We start from the raw sequence: 26,029 nt of genomic DNA, 5'->3' as shown, positions 1-26,029 counted from the left end.
TGTCCCTGGACAAGTGGATGGTAGGCAGGGTGGCCAAGTACCTGAAAATCCCACCAGGCGTCCCTGAAAAGTCTCAGTCTCACTTATTATGTACAGTTTTCAGTCGTGTAAAGTAACTAAGTAGATGTACTCAAGTGCTGTGCAGGGGTAGAAAGTATAACTAAGTACATTTACTTGAGTACTGTACTTAACCCATTTATTTATTTATTTGACAGGGACAATGCTCATTAATCAACACGTCAGTTTTCACAGCCATGTAAATGGGCCAGAGTTAGCTATAAGCTAATTTACATCTGTAGTCCCTTCTAAATCATGACAGTTTTCTCAAAAAACCCATGTTTCTATGTCAGTGGTTCTCAAACATTTTTATGTCAATGACCCCCAAAAATATATGAAATTGGCCGCCGACCCGCATCTGAAAATATGTTGTTCCAGAGACCCCCCAGAAGCAAAGATTTGAGTTAAAAACGTTCGCTCTGAAAGAATATATATTCAAAGATTTGCACCACATTTTCACGATTTTTCAAAAATAGCAGATCTACAAGCTCATAGTTACGAGCTTGTAGATCTGCTATTTTTCAATCCAAAAGGTTCAGAATGGGTTTAGGTATTTGTACTTTACTTGAGTATTTCCAACTTCAACTTATACTTCTATCTCAGAGGAAAATATTGTACTTTTACTCCACTACCGGTAACGCGGTATTATTCATATCAAAATTGGTTTGCTTTTTTTGAACAGTGGTACTCTGGCGGTGTTGTGTTGTTTGTGTATTTTGCAGGGAAATGATGACGCGTATCTGTGTGTGAGAGACGGAGACGCAGTTCACATCAGTCCTGCATATCTCACTGGACGCACTAACCCTGCACTGGAAGCTGAGGTACCACGCACGCACGCACGCACGCACGCACGCACGCACGCACGCACGCACGCACGCACGCACGCACGCACGCACGCACGCACGCACGCACGCACGCACGCACGCACGCACGCACGCACGCACGCACGCACGCACGCACGCACGCACGCACGCACGCACGCACGCACGCACGCACGCACGCACGCACGCACGCACGCACGCACGCACGCACGCACGCACGCACGCACGCACGCACGCACGCACGCACGCACGCACGCACGCACGCACGCACGCACGCACGCACGCACGCACGCACGCACGCACGCACGCACGCACGCACGCACGCACGCACGCACGCACGCACGCACGCACGCACGCACGCACGCACGCACGCACGCACGCACGCACGCACACACACACACACACACACACACACACACACACACACACACACACACACACACACACACACACACACACACACACACACACACACACACACACACACACACACACACACACACAGAAAACATAGGAAAGAAAGAAACGGGTCAAGATAAAGAACACAGATATTTATGATATTGTAGCATAAACAGTACAGGTATTGTATGTACATAAGGTGAAAAAAGGGTTAAACTGGGTTGAACTGGGTTGAACTGTGTTAAACTGTGATGAACTGGGTTAAACTGGGTTAAACTGGGTTGAACTGGATTAAACTGGATTAAACTGGGTTGAACTGGGTTGAACTGTGTTGAACTGTGTTAAACTGTGTTAAACTGTGATGAACTGGGTTGAACTGGGTTAAACTGGGTTGAACTGGGTTAAACTGGGTTAAACTGTGTTAAACTGTGATAAACTGGGTTGAACTGGGTTGAACTGGGTTGAACTGGGTTGAAGTTTTGAACTGGGTTGAACTGGGTTAAACTTGGTTGAACTGGGTTGAACTGGGTTAAACTGGGTTAAACTGGGTTGAACTTGGTTGAACTTGGTTGAACTGGGTTAAACTGTGATAAACTCATGGGCTGTGTTTGTGTGTTTTCAGGACTCTCTGTGGGAGCGAGCCTGGAGACTGTCCGACGGCATCATCCAGTGTCGTTTCCATAGAAACATCCTCCCCCAGCAAGAGAACAGGTTCCACTTAAACCACACCTACTTCCTGTTTCTGGCCCACGGCAAAGCTCACGATGGTGAGAGTGTTAATGTGTGTGTTAGTGTGCGTGCGTGCGTGCGTGCGTGCTTGCGTGCGTGCGTGCGTGCATGCGTGCGTGCGTGCGTGCGTGCACATGTGTAAATGGTTGCAGCATGGTTTGAGAACCAAATCTGACTTACTCACACAGATAGAAACACTGAAATGTTGGAGCATTATTTCTACAAGAATCAACAAGGGCCACACCTGATCCCGACCACTCCATATACTGTAGCGGTCATTCTTCTTACATCTTATAAAAAAGGAGACCCTTCCACACATGCATGTGCACGCACACACACATGTATATACCCGGTACACAAACACAGGCACATGCACGCACACACTAAGCCCTACCTACATACGTACTTCTCGTACGACAAATAGCGAATCTACAAGTACATCTATCCTACAAACAACTAATTATAGCATCTAATCCACAGGCACGTCTACAAGCTCACAACATAGGAGAAGTGAAGTTCATAGTTCCAGTTTGAGTGTTTAAACAGTACAGTGGGTTCAAAGACTGCACTTCCCAGATTGTATTTTAACCACAGAATCAATGAATCACCTCTTTATTATAGTTCCAAGTAAGTGACTCCACACCACCGTGACTCCACACCACCGTGACTCCACACATTCACCACAATGTGAATCTGTGTCGTGTGACACGTCAGGTTGTGGCAGTGGTGGAAGAAGTTGCAGTTTGGGACGGCCATAGCTGAATAATTAGCAAACTGGGACTGGGAAGCCGAAGGTTCCAGGTTCGATTCCAGGCCCCACAGTGTCCCTGAGCAAGACACATACTGTAACTCCTAACTGCTCCCTGAGCGACATACTAATGGCTGCTCACTGTAGTTATAGGATGGGTCAAATGCAGAGGACAAATTTCACATATGTGCAATTTGTGCATTTTTGCATATATTATATGCAAAATACAGTGACTATAAGTCAATAAGTAATAACAGCAATGCCACAATGTATGCTAAAATAAGAATGTCCTGTAATCAAAATTCTACTTGAGTAAAAAGGGCCATTGGCATTAATATGTACTTAATGTACCAAAAGTAGAAGTAAATGTACCTCAACATTGTACAGCTTTGTACTTTCCAGCTCTGGTTGTGGGAACTACTGATAGTTTTGAACACAGCTGGGTGGCTGGCTCTGCATGTGCCTCAAAGTGTGTGTGTGTGTGTGTGTGTGTGTGTGTGTGTCTGTGTGCGCGTGCGTGCACACAAGCATGCACACTAGCGTGCATGCATGCAAATCAGCCTTTGTGCGTGCATGTGGTGGTGACTCACTCTCTCACACACACACACACACACACACACACACACACACACACACACACACACACACACACACACACACACACACACACACACACACACACACACACACACACACACACACACACACACACACACACACACACACACTGTGACACACACGTATCATGGGAGTGCTGGACGACTTGTTATTTTGACAGTGTGGAATGATTGCTTCCGTCCACTTGACAGTCTGAAGCAACCATCGATTGCGCTGTTGTTGATTGGATATTATGGGATGTGTTATGAGCTGATTGGAGAGCTGCTTGTAGAGAGGCTGAGAGGCTCTCTGAATGGTGATGTGTTCATAGAACCACTGATTGTCAACAGGTGGGCCTTGAGGTTATTGCAGGCGGGGTGGGCCCCCTATTAACCCATTCAGGCCTGACGTCGAAAATTAAAAAGTTTTCTAAATAATTTTTTCCCAAAAGTAGCAGACCTACAAGTTCATAGCGCATTTTTCAATAGCTAAATTATAACATAATGTATGTAACCACCAAAAAGGGTTCCCGCTCAAAATGGGTTAATTGGCAAAACACTAAGATTTAAATGATAATATAACATTGATATTAAAAAAAGCGATACCAATATATAAGAACTTAAAATATACTATATGTTGTTTCCACTGATCCCAATCTGAGACCCATTCGGTTAAAAAAGGGGAGAAATAATACATTTTCCTTTTGCTTTTGCCTCTGGGGCAAACACTGTAGAATCTGTCAGACAGAGATCACACGGATCCAAGCCGGAACACAATTGCTGTGATTTTCTGGATTTCTGGATGTCAAATATTTTCGCCGTCGGTCCAAATGTCTAACGCGGTTACTTTTCAGGAAGTGTAAAAAAAAAGTAACTGCATTCCCGTGGATCCAATGTAGTTAATATTATTTAGACACAAGTCACAATGTGTCGTGATGTGACGCATTTTTGCTACCTTTGTCTGACACTGTACTATAACGAAGTATAGGGCGTTGATTAATGTATAAATAAAATACAGTCAAATAAAAATCATTAAAGTTGAAATATGAAGATACAAAGGTTTCTGTCCGACAGCGATGATAATGAAAATGTGACTGTCTTCCACAGGTCTGATCTACAGACACGAGCGTCAGCCTCTGATCTCCAGCGATCAGACCCTGATCACCGGACCGCCACGTGATCTGACCGGTTCCCACTCACCACTGCTCATCAAAATGCACGGTTTGTTCACCACGGATCAGGGGCGCAGATAGCATTTTATAACTGGGGGGGATATTTTTGGGGGTATTTGCGCGCGCATAGCGCGCGCGGAACGAGTTGGGGGGGATATCCCCTCCACTTTTGCGCTGAAGAGGGGGGGACATCCCCTCCACTTTTGAGCAAAGTTACACAGATGTGTTGTTTTCCACAGATTTCAAGGCAAAACACTGCTAACATAGACTCCGCAAAGCCAGCAATCCTTACCCGATTAAGTCTACTACAGATGGATTATTAAAATGAAATACAGATGTATTAGATTAATCATGAAGTCTATCTCAAATAGATTGTATTCAATTAACTGCATGAATTTTTCACAGCACCTTTAGTGTGCCTTTGCATTTTGAGAACCAGTACAGTTGTGGTGTGTCTATAAGTCTATTACAAGTCTGTGACCAGTGACATGGTGTGGATGCCCTGCCTGCCCAGTTGCCGTCTTGCTGTTGTTGTTGTTGTTGTCAGTATGTACCTGGACATAAACCAGGTACAATGGGGAAAATAATCTTTAAAAATGCAGTTAGCCCACTACAATTTGTTCTACAGTCTGTGCAAGGCTGTAGCTGATGTTTTTGTTGCCCTACTCACAACTATCTTCTGGTTGCCCCCCCCTCCCCCCCGCCTCGCACACCTGCAAAATTTGGACCGTTTTCCCCCTGACACCGACCCTTTTATAATGCAAGATCGCCAATGTCTACCTTCCTGGGCTATACACATACTATAGAAACCACCACGATATTAAAGTTAAAGTTAAACTGGTTATAATCACTGTGTGATAATAACAAAATGTGGTCTGTGACTGTGGGGTGACAGACATGCAGCACAGTTAATAAACAATGTCCTAATATGTCCAGAGTTCTTAAGTTAACATAGTTGGATTCTAACAGAAAGACAACGCCATAAATAACTCAAAGTGAGTGACAGACTCAACACATAGTAGCACACAGCATGCAAGGCAATGCAAACAGGCACGTCTGAGATTTAGTGTCTCCATCTCTCTCTGGAAGAGGTTGCACATGCCCTCTATGGCCACACTGAGGCGCTCACAACACAAACACATGAAGCTTCAGCTGACACAAATCAACACCACGCTGTTTGTCCAAAACACACAATAACTCCTCTCCCACCGACGTCATGTGTTCATTTATCTTCAGCCATACAGACTCCATTTGAGACAAATCAACACCAATGCTAGCCTGTTTGTCCAAAACACACTATCTTCTGCTCTCCACGTTTCTACTTCGCCACTTGTCCTAATGTGAGATGTATTGTTGTAGCCTAGATTGTGAGAAAGGGATGTCAGAAAGCCAAGCGTTGTCAGTTTACTCACAGCACAGCGTCACTCCTGTCACCATGGGATCTCATCTCAGTGTGACTGGCAGGTTAGGCTCTAGTCAAGTCTACTGTGCAAAAAATGAATTTCCGTCTAAACAGCGTTTAATATTTCTCCGTTATAGTCGGACAAATACATTAGGAATCACGTTATTTTTCTTTTCACAAGTGAGGGGGGTGCACCGTTCCTGGAGATACTGCAATACCAGGTCGATGCGTGGAGTGGACGGAGCAAGCCCCTATTCCATCTCCCAGTTCCAAAAATCAATTTAATATATAGTCCCCGGGTAGGGGACGTATCAGATATTAAACTGATAAGAACAGATACTACACTTGATCTTAGCCAAAAGGCCGAGAAGCGATAACCATGTGGCTTTCGGAAAGGGATAGTCACTCTCGGCAATGACCGTGGTCGTTGTGGTTAACTTATATTTTAACTTTTTTTTTAAAAAGTGTATCACATCACACTAAAATATAAACAACGCACTCTGCAATAAACAAGTATAACGCGTAATTTAATCGACGTGTATGCCTTGTATTTTAAGAAGAAAGATAAACAAGTAGCCAGCCCGTTTCTTATTGGCGCTTCCTGGTCACGTGTCCGGCCAGAAACCAATAACAATTTGAATAGAATCCGGACCATTAAAACGCATTTAAAAGCAATGAACGAAGGTTATGTACACATTCTCTACTAATCATAATGCCAAAAAGCAATTCACCTGCATACCAGAGTAGCACTTATTCTATAAAACATTAAAACTGTGTGGTGTTGGTTCAACACATTTGGCAACAAAGGACCGTTTGCATCACCTGGTGGAGAATCGAAGTAACTACTGTTACATATAGCTATTATGTTGTCCTGTTGTCCAGCTGACATTCTGTAGTAGAGACTACCTTGTTAATGTAACTGCAGGATTTGTTTCATAACATTTGTGTATGTTATATTAATTTTGACCAAGTTCTGTATTGAAGGTGCATATTGCTTATAATGAACACAGTTGGAGACGGAGAAGGCATATTTTACGCAGCGCAAAGATGTCCCGTTACAGTGGATAGACGTGGTCGAATGAGGAGACTGAAGCCCTGATCGAAATGAGGACGAGTACATTAATCAATTTCTTAAGGAAACACATAAAAACACTGCAGTGTATTATAGCCTACAGAATATTCTGTCTGTCTGTCTGTGCGTCCCGTAAACATGGAGTGCTGTCACTGTGTGGGGACTGGGGAGTAGGGACTTTCATCTCGATACACTTGTAAACATTTTGAGCTGCTGTCTGTTATATCAGTGCGCTCAGCGCTGTGCCTCCATGCACAAAAGAACAGTGCGTGGCTGCGTGCGGAGAGAGAGAGAGAGCGAGAGAGAGAGAAAGAGAGGGGGGGGGGGGGGGGTTCCAGTCCCAGACGGCACGACACATGAACGTTATGAGTATAATTTTATCACCATAGATTTCACTGTGTAGGCTAGTTTATGAATGGAACACATTGATAAAGGTCCCCCCTGCTGCGTTTCCAATTGCTGCGGATGACAGTGTGAAGGCAAACCGCAGCAAATTAAATATGCATGCAAGAATCCCAAGTTCTCCGCCCATTCGCATCGAGTCTACCAAAGTATTAGGTGGGAATGTGACCGTAGTCTAGTTTCAGTCATAATGATTTCATGTCATAATGATTTTAGTCGACTAAATCTACAGTTGATTTAATCGACTAAAATGTACTTTGGCGGGCCTTGATGCCGTCTTAATGACTGTTTTTACACTTTCTGAAAATAGCAGATCTACAAGCTCACAACGCTTCGCAGTGACGGCATAATAAAGCCTACACGGGTTGTGCAGTCGGCGCTGTGATTGGCCAGTCGCTGTGATTGACAGCCTAAACCTAACCCTAACCCTAACCTTAAACTCAGTAAAACTATACCTAAACCTAACCCTAACACAAAGCCATTTAGATTCAAAATCAGACCATGATCTGATGGTCTGAGGTTGACACTAATGGGCTTGATGGGTGGATTTAATCCCCTCAAAGGTAATCACACTTTAATCATTGACCTCCAGACACCTACCTCAGAGGTGACTAGATTAAGCCAGACTAAATCTAAATATAAGATTGAAAAACTTTTAGTACTTCTAGTAAGACTAAATCTTAATTGCCCAGACTCTTCTTCAACAAAGATGGCGGAAGCAAACATTCTTTGTTCGATACTCATACAATAGTATGGTACAAAACACTGAAGTCCTTAAACCAGAAACCTAACCTTAACCTCAGTAAACTTAACTTGCCAGGGGGCGTGGTTATAAGCACAAGGAATTAGTATGTAGCGTCGCAGCGCGACGCGTTGTGAGCTTGTAGATCTGCTATTTTCAGCATGCAACCAAGTGTAAAATGACTTATACTGGATCTCTTGTCCACTAGTCCCTTCCTAACATTTTAGTCTAGTTTTTATTTGTTGACGAAATTGTCAATATATTCAGTCTTAGTTTTAGTCATCATAGCTTAGTTTTCATTTAGTTTTCGTCAGTGAAAAAACGTAGTCAACACTGGTTCACCAACATGTCAAATAAGAGTACACCGTCACTACAGTATGTCACTGATCACATGACCCCATATTCTAGACCTCCACTTCCAGGCTAAACAGAAGGTGGGGACTATATTTTATTATTTCCATACAACAACTCTAAGGTATATTAATGATATACTATACCGTAGTTCGTATGTCTAAGCACCAAATTGTGAAAAAAAATCACCCCCATGTGAAGTAAGTGGTGCAACTCTGTGTGGGGGTCCCCGGGGGGGGGGTCCAGACACAGGAACACACCCAGGGTGCCGGCCCGATTCCGGTGAGCCGCCCCGCGTCCGAAACGCTTGAGAAATGACAGAGTTACAACCATGCTGTTTTCGTGCTCAGACATACATACCCAGCCAGCCAACTACCCACACACATAGTCACTTAAGGAAGTGGTTTGCACCACTTAAAAAGAGTCCTTTTGTGTCCTTGTGCATGTCAATCTAAGCACCCATAGGGTGCAAGAAAAATGTCTGGCTCATGGACTATGCATGTGTTCACAGGGGTACTGATGCTGTGTGCTTGGATGGTGCTGGTCAGCACAGGAGTGCTGGTGGCTCGACATTACAAAGAGCAGTGGACACACACCACACTGCTGGGACACAAGCCCTGGTTCCAGGTCCGAATGATGTCTGCTTTCAACTCGTTTTTTATTCATTTTTTTAATTTTTTCATATATTCGTTGGGGAAAAAAAATTCTTTTGTTGATTTGAAAAGATTTTTTTTTTTTAATCTTTTGATATTTTATCACCCTGTCTTTAATAAACAGAAAATAAATGTTCAGGTGGTTTGCCAATTTTAATCAATCAGGAAAGTGTCCATTTATCAGCTTCAATGTTATGTTCCAGTTCCAAAGTCATAACAAAGTCATCCTGAAAAACTGGCATTACCGACCTGAACATATGGTATCCCGACCCCTAGTTACTGAACAAACACTCTATAGCAAAGATTACTGTCACAATATATAGCTATTTAAAACGTATTGTAACAAAAAATGTAAAAATAAAAACTGCTAAACATTTAATTGTTGCTCTAGGTGCATCGAGGGCTGATGGTGCTGGCTGTGAGTGTGACCTGTGCTGCGTTCATTCTGCCGTTCATATACAGAGGAGGATGGAGTCAGGTAACCTTAATTAGTATACTGTATCAATATAATACATCAGTGGTTTTCAACCAGTGGTCAAGGTTCAAGGTTCAAGGTCTTTATTAGTGTCCCAGAAGGGCAATTAGGTTTACAGCTAAGTAGTGGTTTAAAACATACAAACAAAACAAACAGTACAGGACAACAACAGACATGAGACACCATAGCATTAACAGAGGTCTGGGCGCATATAGTGCATATAGTAAGTATAGAATCAAAGATGAGGGGGTACCAGGTGGTCCCCAGCTAAATGATAGATCTTTAACTCTTGAGAGCGTGAAATGAAACCAAATGAACCCTGCGGGTCCATTTGGTTTCATTTTACACTCTCAAAAGTTAAATTCTTTGTTATCTCTCCTAATGGTATACCACATCAATACAGCATGGAATTGTGGACAGAATCTTCCAACGACAATACAATATTCTTTAGTTTTGGGAGGCTAAATGACGAATTAAATGACTCAAATGACGAATAAATAATGGACCTTTATGTGAAAAGGGTTGAAAACCACTGCACTACATCGTTGCTGTTGCACACACCTCTTATCTCCTTTTTTTAACTTTTATCTTTGAGTTTTCTTGGTTTGTTTGTTTATCTGCTTTCTTCGCTTATTTTTTTTAATCCTGAAATGACATGAGACATGAGGTTTCCACCTGACTGGCTCCTTATGACTGTGGGGGACTTGTGTGTATACTCACCCTCACTGGCAGGCACCTTTTGTGTGTGTGTGTGTGTGTGTGTGTGTGTGTGTGTGTGTGTGTGTGTGTGTGTGTGTGCGTGTGTGTGTGCATGTGTGTGCGCGTGCGTGCGTGCGTGCGTGTGTGTGTGTGCGTGTGCGCATGTGTGCGTGTGTGTGTTCCACCTGTCCACCCATCTGTCTGGCCGTTCAACTCATCTCGAACAATCCCAGAATCCTCTCTGCTCTGCATGTTCTCTGCTTCCTGTGTGTGTGTGTGTGTGTGTGTGTGTGTGTGTGTGTGTGTGTGTGTGTGTGTGTGTGTGTGTGTGTGTGTGTGTGTGTGTGTGTGTGTGTGTCTAAGAATGGGTGACTCAGTCTCAGCGTCACATGCTGTTTGTCGGAGAGAGAGAGAGAGTGGTAGACAGTAACTAAGTACATTTTACTTGAGTACTGTATACTATTTTTGTGTTTTAGTGTTTTTGTTTTTTCAAGCTGATCATTTGAATTATGCTACATTTCAAACAGAAATATTGCACTTTTAACTCTACATATATACACTACATTTGGACTCTTGGGTGCCAAAATAATACCAAAAATATATGTATTATATATAATAAAATATCAGATAATATATTAACAATAATTTGAAAATGTACTTCGTAATGTGTACTGTTGAATACTGTAGCATTTACTTGAGCAGTGAGTACATACATAGGCCTATACTTTGTCCACCGCTGTGGGTGACACCGTTGGCAGTAGAGACAGTGTGAGACAGTGCTAAATGCAGTCCACACAGCCAGACTAGTGTCATTGCTTGCTGTGAGTGAGTCATGAAGTGCAGGCTAACACACCAACCAGTGGATTAGCTGCCTGGTTTTTGAGTGGTGCTATATGGCCGCTCCTAAACACAGCGATGATGTGTGTCCCTGGCTGCATGGCTGGCTGGGTCTGTCCCTGTGTCCGTCCGAGTACGGAAATAGCGTTTGTTGACCACCAAGCGTCACTGTTGCGCGGCCTAACACACACACACACACACACACACACACACACACACACAGGCCAGGGAGGAGGGCTTGTACAGTACAGTACAGTACAGTACAGTACAGTACAGTACAGTACAGTACAGTACAGTACAGTACAGTACAGTACAGTACAGTACAGTACAGTACAGTACAGTACAGTACAGTACAGTACAGATGGGTCTGATTTTTTTATATAGCTGTCTGATCCCTCTGATCACGTGAAAGTCTTAACCACCCAATTCTGCAGCTAGGGGAAAGTCTGACAAAAGGATAGCTGCGTTGTAGATACTTGTAGATCTGCTGTTTGTTGGCAAAGAGTGGACTGAGCACATGCAGAGCAAAGTCCTGTCCAGTTCACTAAGTGTAGACTAGAGGGCTTAAAGTGGTCACGTGTGATTCATACTTCGTTGTGGGATGAAGCGCTGTGCATACGCATGCATGCCTTTGTGCAAAGTAGAGTTCTAAGACCGGTTCACAGGATATTGAAACATCACTGTGGTACATCGCTTAAGCCATTCTGGGCGGGAACCCCTTTTGGTGTTGCATTATGTAATGCTTTAGCTATTGAAAAATAGCAGATCTACAAGCTCATAGTGCGGCACCGAGTGCCGCGCTACGAGCTTGTAGGTCTGCTATTTTTGAAGAATCGTGAAAAGTGACATGAAAGTGTTTGAGAACGACTGACATAGAAAAACATAGCTTTTTCAAGAAAACAGTCAGGATTTAGAAGACATTTGCAGAATCGTTCCCAGGTCAAAATGTGTTAAGAATAAGATTGTATGGACAACTGTGTTGTGTTTAAGCCTTTTATTGTTCCTGTGCACACATGAACATTTGGGCAAGGAGAGGATGAGGCTTCACGACTATGTTTACAATATAATTACAATCCAATCATGAGGAGCTGGATGCACCGCGAGGTTCCCAGTTCGATCCCGGGACACTGAACCCCTCCCGAAGTGCATGTTGGTGCCTTGCATGGTTCCCCTCCGCCATCAATGTATGAATGTGTGTGTGAATGCCAATGGGTGAATGTACAGTAATGCACAATCTATGTAAAGTGCTTTGGATAAAAGCGCTATATACAAATGCACCATTTACCATTCATGACATCACATTTATCAATATTGACAACAATTGGGTATACTTAACAATCATTAGCACTCATTAGCACTTAGCATTAATAGTACTAAAGCAAACATTATGACAAACATCCAAGTGACATTCAATATTCTCAATAGGTTAGTGCTTACTGCATTTCCATGAATACTACAATAAGTACATTATGTGCTGCACATTACACACAATCTTTATACAGTTTTGAGACAAACAGGTAGCTGTAACATTCATCACAATGTGAATAGTTGCTGCGGGAGTGGGGTCTAGCCAACACCAACTCGGTATTAAAAGGCAACACATAAGAGAGCATATGAAAACAGTGATGAACAGTGAACTCACTTCATCAATGCATAACCAACTAAAACCAAGGCCTAGCTGGTCTGAGACTCCAGGGCAGGCCTCTCAGGTGCAGTTGTGGCTCAAGAGGTAGAGCAGGTCGTCCAATGATCCATGGGTCGGCGGTTCGAATCCCGGCTCCTCCCGTCTACATGTCGAAGTGTCCTTGGGCAAGACACTGAACCCCAAATTGCTCCCGATGTGCTGGTTGGTACCTTGCATGGCCGCAATCGGTGTATGAATGTGTGTGTGATAGGGCTGACCCAAAAAAATCGATTAATCGACGATCGATCGATATGCACGGGAATCGATCTTGAAATAAAAAATCGAATAGTCATTAAAAAAAAAAAGCGGCCGCTTTTGGTCCGCGAGCCGGCCCCATTTGGTCCGCGAGCCATACTGCATGCTGGCGCCTCGCAGACCTCGCAACGCCTCCTCCCCTCTCCCCCCTCACTCAAGTACGCCCCGCACCAATCCGATACCACATTTTATTTAATCACGTGATGCGCGCAGCACGGTGAGACGAGGCCGCCGGTATTGAAAACGCGCATCTCCAGCCATAGGTGTGAACGGCTTTGCCGACGTGCGAATGGGGGACAATTTAAAACAAAGGCGGCTTGCTGTAGTTTGCGACTAACATAAATTTGCGCCGTGGGTGGAACGTTTGGTTACATTTTAAAATACAAGAGGGGAGCTAAATGCACTGCAGTGATCCAACTATTGCAACTTCAACGGGGGGGGGGGGGGGGGGAGGGGGGGAGGGGGGGGGAGAGAGAGGGAGAGAGAGAGAGAGAGAGAGAGAGAGAGAGAGGCGCAGAGAGAGAGAGGGGGGTCACGTTAGCAACAGGCTAAGCTCACAGCATATCGGTACGTTCGTTCTATAAACGGTAGATCCGCTCCCGTTTGGGGGCTGCTCCCAGCCCCTAAACGGTAGCGATCTACCCTTTAATAGAACGAACGTACGGTGCATTTGTTGCATGAAGCGTAGATCTGCGAGCTCGCAGCACGTCATGTCACAAACCGAAACAGCTCTCATTTGGTTTTGTAATTTTCCTCTCTCCGCAGTAGACTGCTGCTCTGTGCTGAGTGCTCTCGTTAGTTTTATTGTCCGTGGCCATGAAAAGTGCGTTCTCTCCCGAAGTTTGTTTGTTAGTTGCGGCCGCACAGGGCCTCACGGAGTCGCAGACGGCATTTTTTTATTAGTTGAAAAGGAACGGCTCCTCTCTCTCTCTACCAATATTATACTGCCATGTCTTAATACAGTGTTGCTTTTTACAAATACAATAAGCAAATGAAGAAGGTTGATCACAAAGTTAGTGTGCTACTTTGATGGGAATGCGACGCGATTAAGAATACCTGCCTGGGTGCTGTGCGAACAGTGAATCATTATATAGTTTCTTACCTTGTTGTGGCTCGTGCTGGTTTGAAAAAAGAAGAATTATAGGCATAATCCAATTATAATCCAAGGTTTGTTTGTCTGGAGGATGGAGATCCAACACTATGTCATATTATTAAAGTAGGCTAAGTAAACTTTAAGAAGAGCTGGTCAGTGAGAAGCTGCTCCGCTCGGCTAATTGATCTGACCTATATTTGCGCAACTGAGTGGCATTTGGCAGCACCTCGCTGCTGTCATAAAGCCTCGATTAAATGACGTTTTATTTCACTTAATTTTACGGCAAGATCAGGAAAATGCCTTTCCTTTACACTTGCGTGTGCTGTTTCCACGAAGCCTCTGAGTTTATTTCAATTATAAATGCAAAATGCTGTTCGTCCTGTGCTGCTTTGGATTATATATTTTTTATTTGAGAGGTAATGCCTGTGTCAGGCAGTTTTATTTAATGTTGACTTGTTACGGTCGGATGTTTATTGGGTCAAAGCAACAATTGTTGCTTATTGTTAAATAAAATAATTGAGACCAATCCAAGCATGCGTTTCTCTCTGCTATATCGTTGTTTTATTTATTTTACACCGGGGCTCCACCGGGCGCGTCAGCGTCGCGTCTCCGTCACCGTCAGGGAATGTTCCCTTTTTAATCAATGAAGGGTGGCTCCACTGCCCGCGTTGCGTGACATTAACGCGTGCATTACAATTGAACCGGTGCTTTTTTGACCTACGCGACGGAGACGCACCGCGTCCGGTGGAGCCCTGGCGTTAATTCATTGTGCGTCACTGCTCGCCGCGCAACCCCCCCCCCCGTCGGATGACGAAGCGTCGACGATCGATCGCTATTCGTTTCGAAGCGTCGATCATCAAAAGCGTGATCGAAGGTCAGCCCTAGTGTGTGAATGGGTGAATGTAATGCACAATCTATGTAAAGCGCCTTGGATAAAGGCGCTATATAAATGCACCATTTACCATTTTAGTTGTTGTTGCTGTCAAACAAGAACTGAAAGGACAGGCAGCATAATATGATATACTGTATAATAATTATACAATATAGCAGAGGAGAGGATCAAAAGAGCATCAAAAGAAGATTCATTGACATTTACCCACCACCCCCCTCCCATCCCAAATCCAACCCTGAAGTCTTCTTATACCTCCTCCTACGAACTTGTGGTTTCATTGCGGCCACTAGATGGCCCCATTGCAACATGTTCCAGTAATAATTCAGTCAACAGTTACCTGTGTGCATTTTCAAACCAACAACAGGATATATATTTTTCATGCTGTCAGGGTTAGAATCACTTTCATGAGTGCTGCTGCTGAATACCTGAGTAACGGGTGTGTGCGTATTGTGAATACTTACTGAGCATGTGAGTACTAATCTCTCTCTGTGTGTGTGTGTGTGTGTGTGTGTTTTGTCATGCAGCGTGCAAGTTCTCATTCCTACACAGGATGTAGTGTCATGGTTCTGTCCATCGTCCAACCAGTCATGGCCGTGTTCCGACCCGCTCCAGAATCCTCCCGGTAAGACTAGACGTATACCCTTTCCAAGTAACACATCACCTGATTCACGCCAGTGTTGTTTTTGGCAGCACATTTTTATTTTAGTTGTAGTCCTAGTCTCTCTTCAATAGTTTTCATTTAGTTTCAGTCACATTTTAGTCACCTGGAATGTTTTAGTGTTAGTCTAGTTTTAGTCGACTAAATATCATAAGATTTTAGTCGACTAAAATGTATTTTGGTGGGCGTTGATGCCATCGTAATGACTGTTTTTACACTTGCTGAAAATAGCCGATCTACAAGCTCGACGCGTTGTGAGCTTGTAGATCGGCTATTTTCAGCATGCAACCAAGTGTACAATGACTTATACTGGATCTCTTGTCCGCTAGTCCCTCCGTTTTTATTTGTTGACGAAATTGTCAGTATATTTAGTCATAGTTTTAGTCATCATGGCTTAGTTTTTATGTAGTTTTTGTTAGTGAAAAAAGGTAGTTGACGAACAACCCTGATTTAGCGAGAAGCTCACAACCACCTCAGTGCAGCAAACTATATAAATTATAAATCAAGCTTTTTTAGGTTGCTTGCCTAAAAAAGATCCAAGATACAGTATGCCTTCGTTCTCTCCGCAGGCGCTTCCTGTTCAACTGGATGCATCTGGCGACAGGCAGCGCGGCACAGATCCTGGCTGGTGAGCATGAGGAGGAATTCATTTTTTTAGTAATTAACCCATTTTGGCCTGACCTTGAAATTTAAAAAAAATCTTCTAAATCCTCCAGTTTTCTGAAATAAATATTTTCACGATTTTTCAAAAATAGCAGACCTACAAGCTCGTAGCGCGCCACTCGGTGGCGCGCTATGAGCTTGTAGATCTGCTATTTTTCAATAGCTAAATTATAACACCAAAAGGGGTTCCCGCCCAAAATGGGTTAATACAATGAATAATTAATTAGTTCAGATCCTGTCTGGTGAACATGAGGGAGAAACTAGCTGGATGGATTGTTAAAGCCATGCTCACCACGGCAATGAGCCAATGTTTGCATCATCATCATCATAATTACCATCATCATCACCATATTTATGAGTGATGGAGCAGCAATCCTATGTCACCATAGACCAGGACTGAGAGGAAAGTGGCCTCAATAATAGTTGTTTTCAGTGTTAACGGGAAAACATCATGATTGAAGATGTCTTCTAGTCTCTCATGATCTCTCTCTGATTATCTTGCCTCTCCTCTCCTCTCCTCTCCTCTCCTCTCAGTGATCACTATCTTCCTGGGTGTTACCCAGCAGGCCTTGCTGTTGGCAGGGGGCTGGTGCACCTGTGTGCTGGGTGGATGGTTGCTGTGGATTGTTCTGACAGACCTGGTGCTCCTCATCCACTCTCAGATGTGCAGGATGACAGGTATAGACTTTTTACTTTAAATGCTTAGTATGAGGTATAACGTACAGCAGCCTTGTGTTCATACAACAGAATGTTTGGGTATTGGGTAAGACTGACGTTTATGTATCTTTCAGGACCTTTCACTGCTTCGTCTCAACCATTACTCTATGGCTCTGGTCTCAGCCACCGCGGTGTATTTTTTGACATTCCGTTTTTCTCCAAAGTTGAATGTTGCCACTACTGTTGGAGCAGCCATAAACTACACAGGTTCATCCCGATGTTCTGGGCATCTTTGTAAAGTTAGTGTTAGTAAAAAGCAGGTAAAAGAGTAACGTTTGAGCAGACTAACATCAGTCACTCTACCATTCAATGTAGTAGAAGACCTGCAAGTTTACACTGCATATACCGGTATGTCGTCTCCGCCTACAGGAAATACGTTTGCTGCGACCATGAGACCCGTTTCTGAATTTGTCTATACCGACAAACTCAAGTTCTGTAGAATGGTACTTGCAGTACATGTTTTGAAGTGTATGTCCATTTTTAGCCAATTAATGTTTTACCCCCTCTTTCTCTGTGAGAATGAATGTACCATTTTGCAACTGAAAGCAGTAGAGAGTACGTGCTTGTGCTCGTGCAATTAAAAAGTGTTTTATTCACTGTCACCAAAACTACATTGAAACAGGCGCTCCAACACAAATACATGGTGGTGCCTGGCTCTTATCCTACCACTGACTGAATGCTTTGTTGTTGACAGCTTTTTATACTCAGCTGGAGCAATTAGACTTTAATTGGACTCATTTTATGAAGGTATAGCCCGCACAACTACAAACAGTCTCAAACTTCTTGAGCATTCTTACCAGGTGCGCGGTCGGGTAAATAACTTATTTATTTAATTGTTGACATGATATGCTGCGCAGCATATCATGTCAACAATTAAATAAATTAAGAGTGCCTTAAAACATGAGTTCCGTGAGTGCTGGTTTTCTCTTTTAGAGAAATGTCTGTTTAAATGGACTCAACCATGTTCAACCATATTCTACATAACATGAACACTCATAAAATATATGAAACCTCCCTGAACTACACCACTAATGATTGTACTACAACAATACACTACAACAATATGATATCCTTTAGCAACTTCACATCAACACAGCACAATTAACCCCCTTCCTGCCATTCTGATTTGGTCCATCCCAATTACACTGACAAACAGAACAGCCCAACTTGTTACATCTTAAGCTTTAATGATCACTTAGCATTACCCATAATACACCTCTCATACACATTTCACTTGAGCCAAATTCCAATACCGCAACTTTTACGCTCACTCTCCTCGCGTCCTCCACTCGGTCCTTAGCCCTGCCCCCAGCGAGGAGGAGAGGATTCGATGCAAGGACAGAGTGGTGGAGTGGATTTGCCTCTAGAATCGGAATGTACTACGCTGTCATTTCAAAGCGACGGCACATTCCACGATCACTTATGACGTGTATCAATTCAATTCAATTCAAAGGGCTTTATTGCCATGAGAAAACATACGTTTACATTGCCAAAGCAAAAGTGGAACAATACAATGTGTCACACAGCTGGATCACTGGAACCAGAGCCGTGGATGAGAAAGTGTAGTACAAAATAGACAATACATCAATGTGTATGGCCAGTTGTGTGCTTAAAAGCTCAGTTGTGAACTTAAATACTACAGGGAGGAGGCTGGGGAGGTGGGGGAAATTTCACGCCAACGCTGTACAAACTGCTTTGACAGCTCAGCATGTAGAATGAGTAGTGAGCTGAGGCTGCTTAAGAAGACCGCCTGATTTGCACTGAGGGAATGTGGGCGTGAGTGAGATAGCGTGTAGCGAATGAGTGTGAAGGGAGTTGACGTGGAGAGACAGCTGATTTAAAGGAGCAGAATGAATTACTGTTAGAGAATGAATGAGGGGGGGACCGGGGTAATGTATTATAAACCTTCTGACTTCCATGTCTCAATGAACTGTCGCTGCGCTGGATTTATTGTTGTTGTTGATCTGTTGTTCACAGGAAGTGGTGAGGACAAAGAGCGCTTGTTATCCCATCCAGGGCGTCACAAACACCAAGGGGTGAGTGTCACACATCCCAAACACACAAGGCCTGCAACAGCACACTGTTTATTAAAATAATCTTCACTGAATATACTGTAAATAGCTCACAACGCTTTGCAATCTGCTATTTTCTGCGAAGGATTTCTCCAGAATGCGGAATCAAACTAATCGATTTAATTAACAACATCAAATTGTAAATTAGTTAATAAAATAATCAATTCATAATCAATCCCTATTTTGGGCATATTATTGTGGATGACAAATCTCAATAAATGACCAAAATAGTGAAAATGGCAACAAGCTCAAAATGTATATATTTGTTTTTGTACGACACCTTTGTGTGCGGGCAAGTATAATCGATTTTTCGATTAATGGAAAAAGTCACTAATCAATAGCTGCAGCTCTACTGTAGAATTGTGTTCTAACTTGATTACCGTAATTGTCCACAAAGAAAGTAATAGAGTAAAAAAATATCCAACTCTGTGTGACATTATTCTGTCTCTTAGTATCTGTATTATATAATTAGACCCTTCTTTTGAAGTGTTTTATGTCATATTAAACTGTTGCTGCTGGGGACCCCCTGGAACCCCCCTGAATTAATTGTCTGTCTGTCTGTCTGTCTGTCTGTCTGTCTGTCTGTCTGTCTGTGTCTCTCTCTCTCAGGTACAGTTTAAAACTGTGATGCTGGTGGTCTTCCTGGTTGGGCATGCAGGGTTCCTGGGTGTGATGGTGACCGCTATAATCCAGCTATAACCTTAATCTTTGTTATGATGTACCGGTAATTCACCATTGCTGTCGGGCGGAATCCTTGTAGGTCCAAAAACTACTTTCCAATGGATCCAAATGTAGTTATAATTTAGTCACAAGCTCTTGTTAATACTTTTCATTGGTTAAATCTTTAAATATATATATATATATATATATATATATACATATATATATATAAAGATTTAACTAAACTTCACTTCAAAAATTAAATAAATCACACCCGTGTGAACTGAGTGGTGCAACTCCCCTCTCCCCCTGCCTCTCTCTCTCTCTCTCTCTCTCGCTCTCTCTCTCTCTCTCTGTAATTAGCAGGCAACAGTACAACACTATCTCGCTCTCTGTTTCTGGCACAACAGCGCCACTTTTGCCCCTACTGCTACTCATAGTCACATAGGTGAGGACATACTCTAAGGGACGGACGGACATTGCTGTTCCTTGGAGTGGTTGCACCACTCAAAAAATTACAAGAAAGAAAAACTGTTTTTGTTACCTTTGTGTGTGACATTGTAGTTAGTATGACAAAGTATAGCTCATTAATTTACCAAAGAAATATGACAAGTTGAAATATGGTCAAGGTTTCTGCCCGACAGCAACGTTATTCAACTTACACATCACACTGTTCCAAGAATAAATCTTTCAACATTTGGGCTGAGTTCATCAGAATGTCTCCATGGCTCTTTATGCTGGCAGTCCATGATTTGTTTATAGCTCATTATCGCATACTGTGTAGTATAACTTATAATGTTGTGTTTATTTATTTATTCATCTATTATTCATTATTTCATTTATTTTCATGCTGCAGCGCTCATTAAAAGTAGATTTTGGCTGGATATGCCAATTGTAAGTGTGTTCTTTTAGAATCAGCTAGCCAATGGCAGGCAGGGTTGGCTTCTGGTCAGACTGAATTAAATACATGCATTTCCTTTTGGGAAATGTAGACTGTCTGATGTTATATTTATTTATGTATTTATTCTTTTTGAAGTATGATCCAGTGTCCAGTACAGTAGCCATAGATAGGTTGTCAAAAGTACATTTTTATTTTAACCAAGACCAAAGGGCCCGTATTGTATTTGTCTGTTTTCTTCTTCTTCCGCCAAAAATAGGAGTTCTGGCTTAACCGTGGAGTCGGTTTTCGCGAAACTTGCCAATATGCTAAAGGACTATGCCAAACGGTGAGGACGCGAAGCCCACGACCATTGGCCAAAGTGTGGCGCTATAGCACTGAATTGAAAATGCAAACTTTGAACAGGCATAGCTCATGAACAGTGAACAGTTTTAAAGCTACACTTTGTAAGTGTAGCGTAATCAGAAATCTACCGACATGACTACCAGATTTAAAGAGAGAGGCTATAAACCGGTTAATGTAGCTCGGGCGCGCGACAAGGCACTTAGCCTTGACAGATCTGACTTGCTAACAAAAAACTAACGGAAGCCCGCTACTCAGAACCGCCCCTTTTTTGTCACACATTCAGCGCATTATACAAAATAATTGGTCGATTGTGGAGAGTGACTCCTCCCTGAGAGGTTTATTTCCTAAGCCTCCTATTTTCTCTATTAGAAGAGCTCCCACCCCGAGGGACAAACTCATGCACAGTTACCTTCCACCTGTTAAAAAGCAGACCTGGCTTAACAAACCATTGGGTATGTTCAAATGCATGTGTTGCCCCCACTGCTCCAGTGTCTCACAGACTAAATATTTTATAGATTTCAAAACACAGAAAACCAATAAGATTAACGATTTTATCAATTGCAATACTACTCACGTAATATATCGTTTGACATGTACCTGTCCTACCATTTTTTATATTGGCAGGACAAAGCGCCGCCTCATGGATAGATTGGCTGAACACAAATATGCTATTCGCATTAATAATATCAATAATCCGATTGCTAGACATTTCAGCCAATTCCATAACAACAATGACACTCTTGAGAATTACAGGTATAGAACACATTAAACCTTTTCCAAGAGGTGGCGACTGCCTAAGGAAATTGAATCAACGGGAAACCTTTTGGATTCATTCCTTAGACGCTCTCACTCCTCCTGGTCTTAATGAAGATATTGATTTTATGTGTTTTCTTTAGTTTTTTCGTTTCTACTTTGTTTACTGTTTATTATTATTGTTTTTTAATGATCTAATAAAATGTTTCCTTTTCCTTTTGTTGAATATTTGGTGCTTAGCTTGTTGCTTATATATTCCTCTGGCTGTCACACACATGTGTGGCATCAGTTGTTGATTGAGTGCCTAATGGCATGTCCATGTTATTACGGCTGTATTAACCAATGGGCACTCACGTGCCTCTGACACTGCCAATTATGTCATTGCAAAGCTGTGTGTCCTGTTGCTATATAATGAGTATGTTTGATGTTGTCCTTCATTCTTGCCCTGATGAAGACCTGTTAGGTCGAAACATGTTGGCAGTTGGCCTTTTAAATTAATAAAGGCGTTCCTCATTTTTTAACCTTGTGTGCCCGGATCCTTCTCTTTTTATCATGTATTGATCCCGTTTTTTTTATCCGTGTGAGCACCTTTTTATCATTATCACATCCTGCTACCTCCATTGAGCACCTGGTTATAGTTCCTCTTGTTTCTCTACACTTTGTAAGTGTTGTGTTCCTCCGGGGAATCAAACCCCCGACTCCCACACAAGTGCTGAGATGTTTAGCCTGCCTGCTCACTCAGGGAAGAAATTGAACTTTAACCTGGCAGTATACGTACCCACTTGTCACAGGATGGAACCAGCATTTCTCAATAGAACAGCAGGGAGACCAAATACAACAGTTGTGTTAGTTGTACATGCTCCTTCTGATGTCTGAACATTAATTTCACTCATAAAGGGAGGTGATATAACTAAATCCATGTTCTTTCAGAGCGGTCTCAGAACCTTTTTCTCAGAACTTGTGCACCTGCAGATGTCCTGAGTGTCCCAACAGTATTAGTTAACATACTCTACCATACAGATTGGTCAAAATTACATTTAATTCAGTCATTTTTGTTCTTCTTTGTGTTTCTTTTAGGATAGCCGCTAGTTTATGCCGTGTTGTAGCCAAGGACTACAGACTGCAGTATCCTCAAAACATGTCAAGTTCAGACATGAATTTCCAAACACACATAGGCACATTTATTGAGATTACATTATTTATTGTTGCAATAATCTCTTGGAACACTGACGTGAATAAAACAAAGGCAACAATCCAACCTACAGTATGTTGAAGACTGCCATGAAGAAAACAATGGCAGAAATCGTCATGAAGACACCAGTATAAGTGAGGACTCACCCCCCAAAAAAACAGTTGTTTCACCTGCAGTATGGCCGTGCTATAGCAAACTTTGACTATTAGGGACTTTTAACATACACAAAAATGTATTGGCATCTAATGATATGCCCTCATTATGCTCTTAAAAGTGTAAAAACTGTATTTTAATTTCACTACGTCTTTAACTTGTCAAGACAAGCCTGAGCCCATGAACACACATCAGGCACATAATAATGTGTGTGACACAAGGGGCGGTCCCAGCACATAAGGGGCGGTTCCAGGACACAAGGGGCGGTCCCAGCACATAAGGGGCGGTTCCAAGATGCATGGGGCGGGGCCACAACATACTGGTCCCTGGTGAAACTTGTTTTTTTGGAGGGGGGGGGGAGGGGGGGGGGGGGGGGCTGACCTTTCTCACAGCAGGGGACTTTTTGTATTTTAGAACATCAGCAAAGCAAGTGTGGTCATTATAGTAATTTCTACTGAAACAATGGAAGCGTTACATTACAAAAACATCATGAACGTTATGTCAAAGAGTTGTCACGCTGATGCCGTGCAAAGCTGCAGTTCCGACAATCTGGAACAATTATTTTGTAAATGACAACTCACAAAAAAACAAACATTGATTAGAAGTTACATTTACAAGTATATAGCCATACCAGTGTCCCTTATTGAGGCCTAAAGGACTTGGGGAGCGACCAGTGGTGCAAAGTACAAACCGTAACCAATTAAATCTGTATTTAATGCCAGCAGGTGTGCGTGAGGCGAGCACGGACATGATAGTTTCACAGCCCTATTCCTAAACCTCATTGAAAAGACGCTTCCCATGGGAAAACTCCTAGAAGCTAGTGCAGTCGATGTGCTTTTTTGTGCGTTTTTGTATCATTAAAGGGAACTAAAGTAGACAAAAGTGCCTTTGAAACAGGAGTCATTTCATATTTCTATGGCTAATACCCATTATATCATGAAGCAAAAATATTTGTGCTTGAATTTCCATATGAAAATAAGTCCACAACTGATTAGGGAATATATCCCCGATGTTTGGTCAAAGTCATTCCTACCAATGGTGGAATGGAATTAAGTACATTTACTCAAGTACAGTTAATAAGTACAATTCTGTCGTACTTTTACTTTACTTGAGCACATCCGTTTTTCAATCCTTTAAATACTTTTATATTATATTGCACTTTTTGCTCCACTGCAATTATTTGAAAACTGCAGGTTACTTTGTAGACGTATTATTAGTACAAAACATACATTAACGATTTAAGCCCTATATTTTATACATACTCGGTTCAAAGATAGCCGATCTACAGGCTCACAATGCGTCACATCAGCTCGCAGGTCTGCTATTTTGAAAGATACAGTATCGACACATTTTGAACAACTTGTGAAATGGGACATTCTGCATAATGAGTACATGTATTTATACTGTAGGTACGTTTGAACACTGGCCAAGGTAGCGTATACCTTTTACTTGTAACATACATTTACTTGTACATTAACCACTTAAGCCCTATTTTCATACTTTAAAACAGCAGATGTGAGTGATGTGTTTTGCGAACTTGTAGATCCGCTATATTTGTGAAACATTCTGACATATTTTTAAATCATTATACACATTCTTCACTGTAAATTTCCATTCTATAACATTTCCAGTTACGGGAAAGCTCCAAATCCAGCATTTCTTGAAGCACAGTATGAAAATACAATAAATATACATACAGCACATAATAGCAATATAGCATTTGCGTTATCAAGACAGAACATTAAAATACGTCTTTTTAAAATCTGATTTATACGTCAAATGTCAAGAAAAGGTTTATCAAACTGGACCGTACATTACTGTGGCAGTAATTAACATTCAGGAATCACAATGACTAGTTGAATTCCTTTATAGATCTTTTCCACACATTAAAGTGTGTAATCGATATTAATTTTGGCTGCGGACCCCATCTGATTATTTGTGTGACTAGGGACCCTCAACAATAGAAGATTTGTGTTTAATTAAAAAATCAAAACCGTTATGAGTTTGCGAATGTCCATTGAGTTAATTGCTCAGATGCTCTCAGAGCATATTTGCTAGCTCACCCGCTTTAAGGTTATTGTCGTGCCGATGATTGTCATAAACCCTAACGTACATATATAGTACTATTGTCACCATCAGGTGGAAACCTTATCCAAAACTATGAATTTCCAATTATTAGATAGGGGTTTTTAGGGTCTACATCTTTAGACCCCAAAGATACAAAGTTTGACCAATAGCATTGATTGACCTATTCAAAATAAATACGGAGATAAAGATTTCCACCACAGACTGACATCTTTCCCACTACCTGCTGCAGTCATCTCAATGTGCTGGGTTCAGTTGTTCGGCCACACGTTTTGAGTTTAAAGTTGTATGTATTAAACTTGAATTGAATGCAGATCCCCCACACAAGCAAATCTCTCTCTCTCTCTCTTTTTTATAATGAAATGTTTTAGCTATAATGAAATGTTTGGTTCGGTGGAGGAGAAACTTGCGATTTTAGTTTCCTGCAATAACTCTTTTCAACTCAACTGTCCTACTTGACCATTTTCTCTATAGAGGAGCAGGTAGATAGATGTGCAAAATAAAAGTATCACTTTTCCCCAAAACGTTCTATTATGATTGAAAAATTATCATTTTAATAGTATTGTTTTTATGTCTGTAATCAGACGGACACAATAATCCACAAGAATAAGACGGAAGCACAATGTGGTTCTGTCTTATTGGTGAAGCCAAGTTTTCCCCTTTAGAGATGCGTGCAAGCTCCACGTTAAAATGGTGCAAACGGCATGCATGCTTGCCTTGTAGACATGACTCAGGGAAATTAGGAAACTTATGG

At 42.2% G+C, this 26,029-nt stretch overlaps 1 protein-coding gene across 2 annotated transcripts in view; it reads left to right on the top strand.

The window, feature by feature from the left end:
* frrs1b (ferric-chelate reductase 1b) overlaps positions 1-20,733 on the top strand; it is a 25,929-nt gene extending 5,196 nt beyond the window's left edge. The window contains exons 6-17 of one of the 2 annotated variants that reach the window (XR_013788479.1): positions 1-20; positions 780-878; positions 1,900-2,044; positions 4,458-4,571; positions 9,003-9,118; positions 9,536-9,622; positions 15,604-15,701; positions 16,307-16,365; positions 16,935-17,078; positions 19,095-19,153; positions 19,799-19,949; positions 19,996-20,733. The exon at positions 1-20 is cut by the window's left edge and continues 172 nt beyond it. Coding sequence is in view for 1 of the 2 variants with exons in the window: in XM_079489626.1 (XP_079345752.1) it covers positions 1-20; positions 780-878; positions 1,900-2,044; positions 4,458-4,571; positions 9,003-9,118; positions 9,536-9,622; positions 15,604-15,701; positions 16,307-16,365; positions 16,935-17,078; positions 19,095-19,153; positions 19,799-19,888 (1,031 nt within the window). In the remaining variant the exon portion in view is untranslated. Of the gene's footprint in view, positions 21-779; positions 879-1,899; positions 2,045-4,457; positions 4,572-9,002; positions 9,119-9,535; positions 9,623-15,603; positions 15,702-16,306; positions 16,366-16,934; positions 17,079-19,094; positions 19,154-19,798 lie in introns of both variants that reach the window. The other variant, XM_079489626.1, reaches the window with a different exon arrangement.
* The last annotated feature ends 5,296 nt before the right edge of the window (positions 20,734-26,029 follow it).

This window comes from Electrona antarctica, assembly GCF_951216825.1.
Source record: "Electrona antarctica genome assembly, chromosome: 20".
NCBI lineage: Eukaryota > Metazoa > Chordata > Actinopteri > Myctophiformes > Myctophidae > Electrona > Electrona antarctica.
Note: the sequence above shows the minus strand (reverse complement) of the source record. Positions and strands in the feature narration are given on the sequence as shown.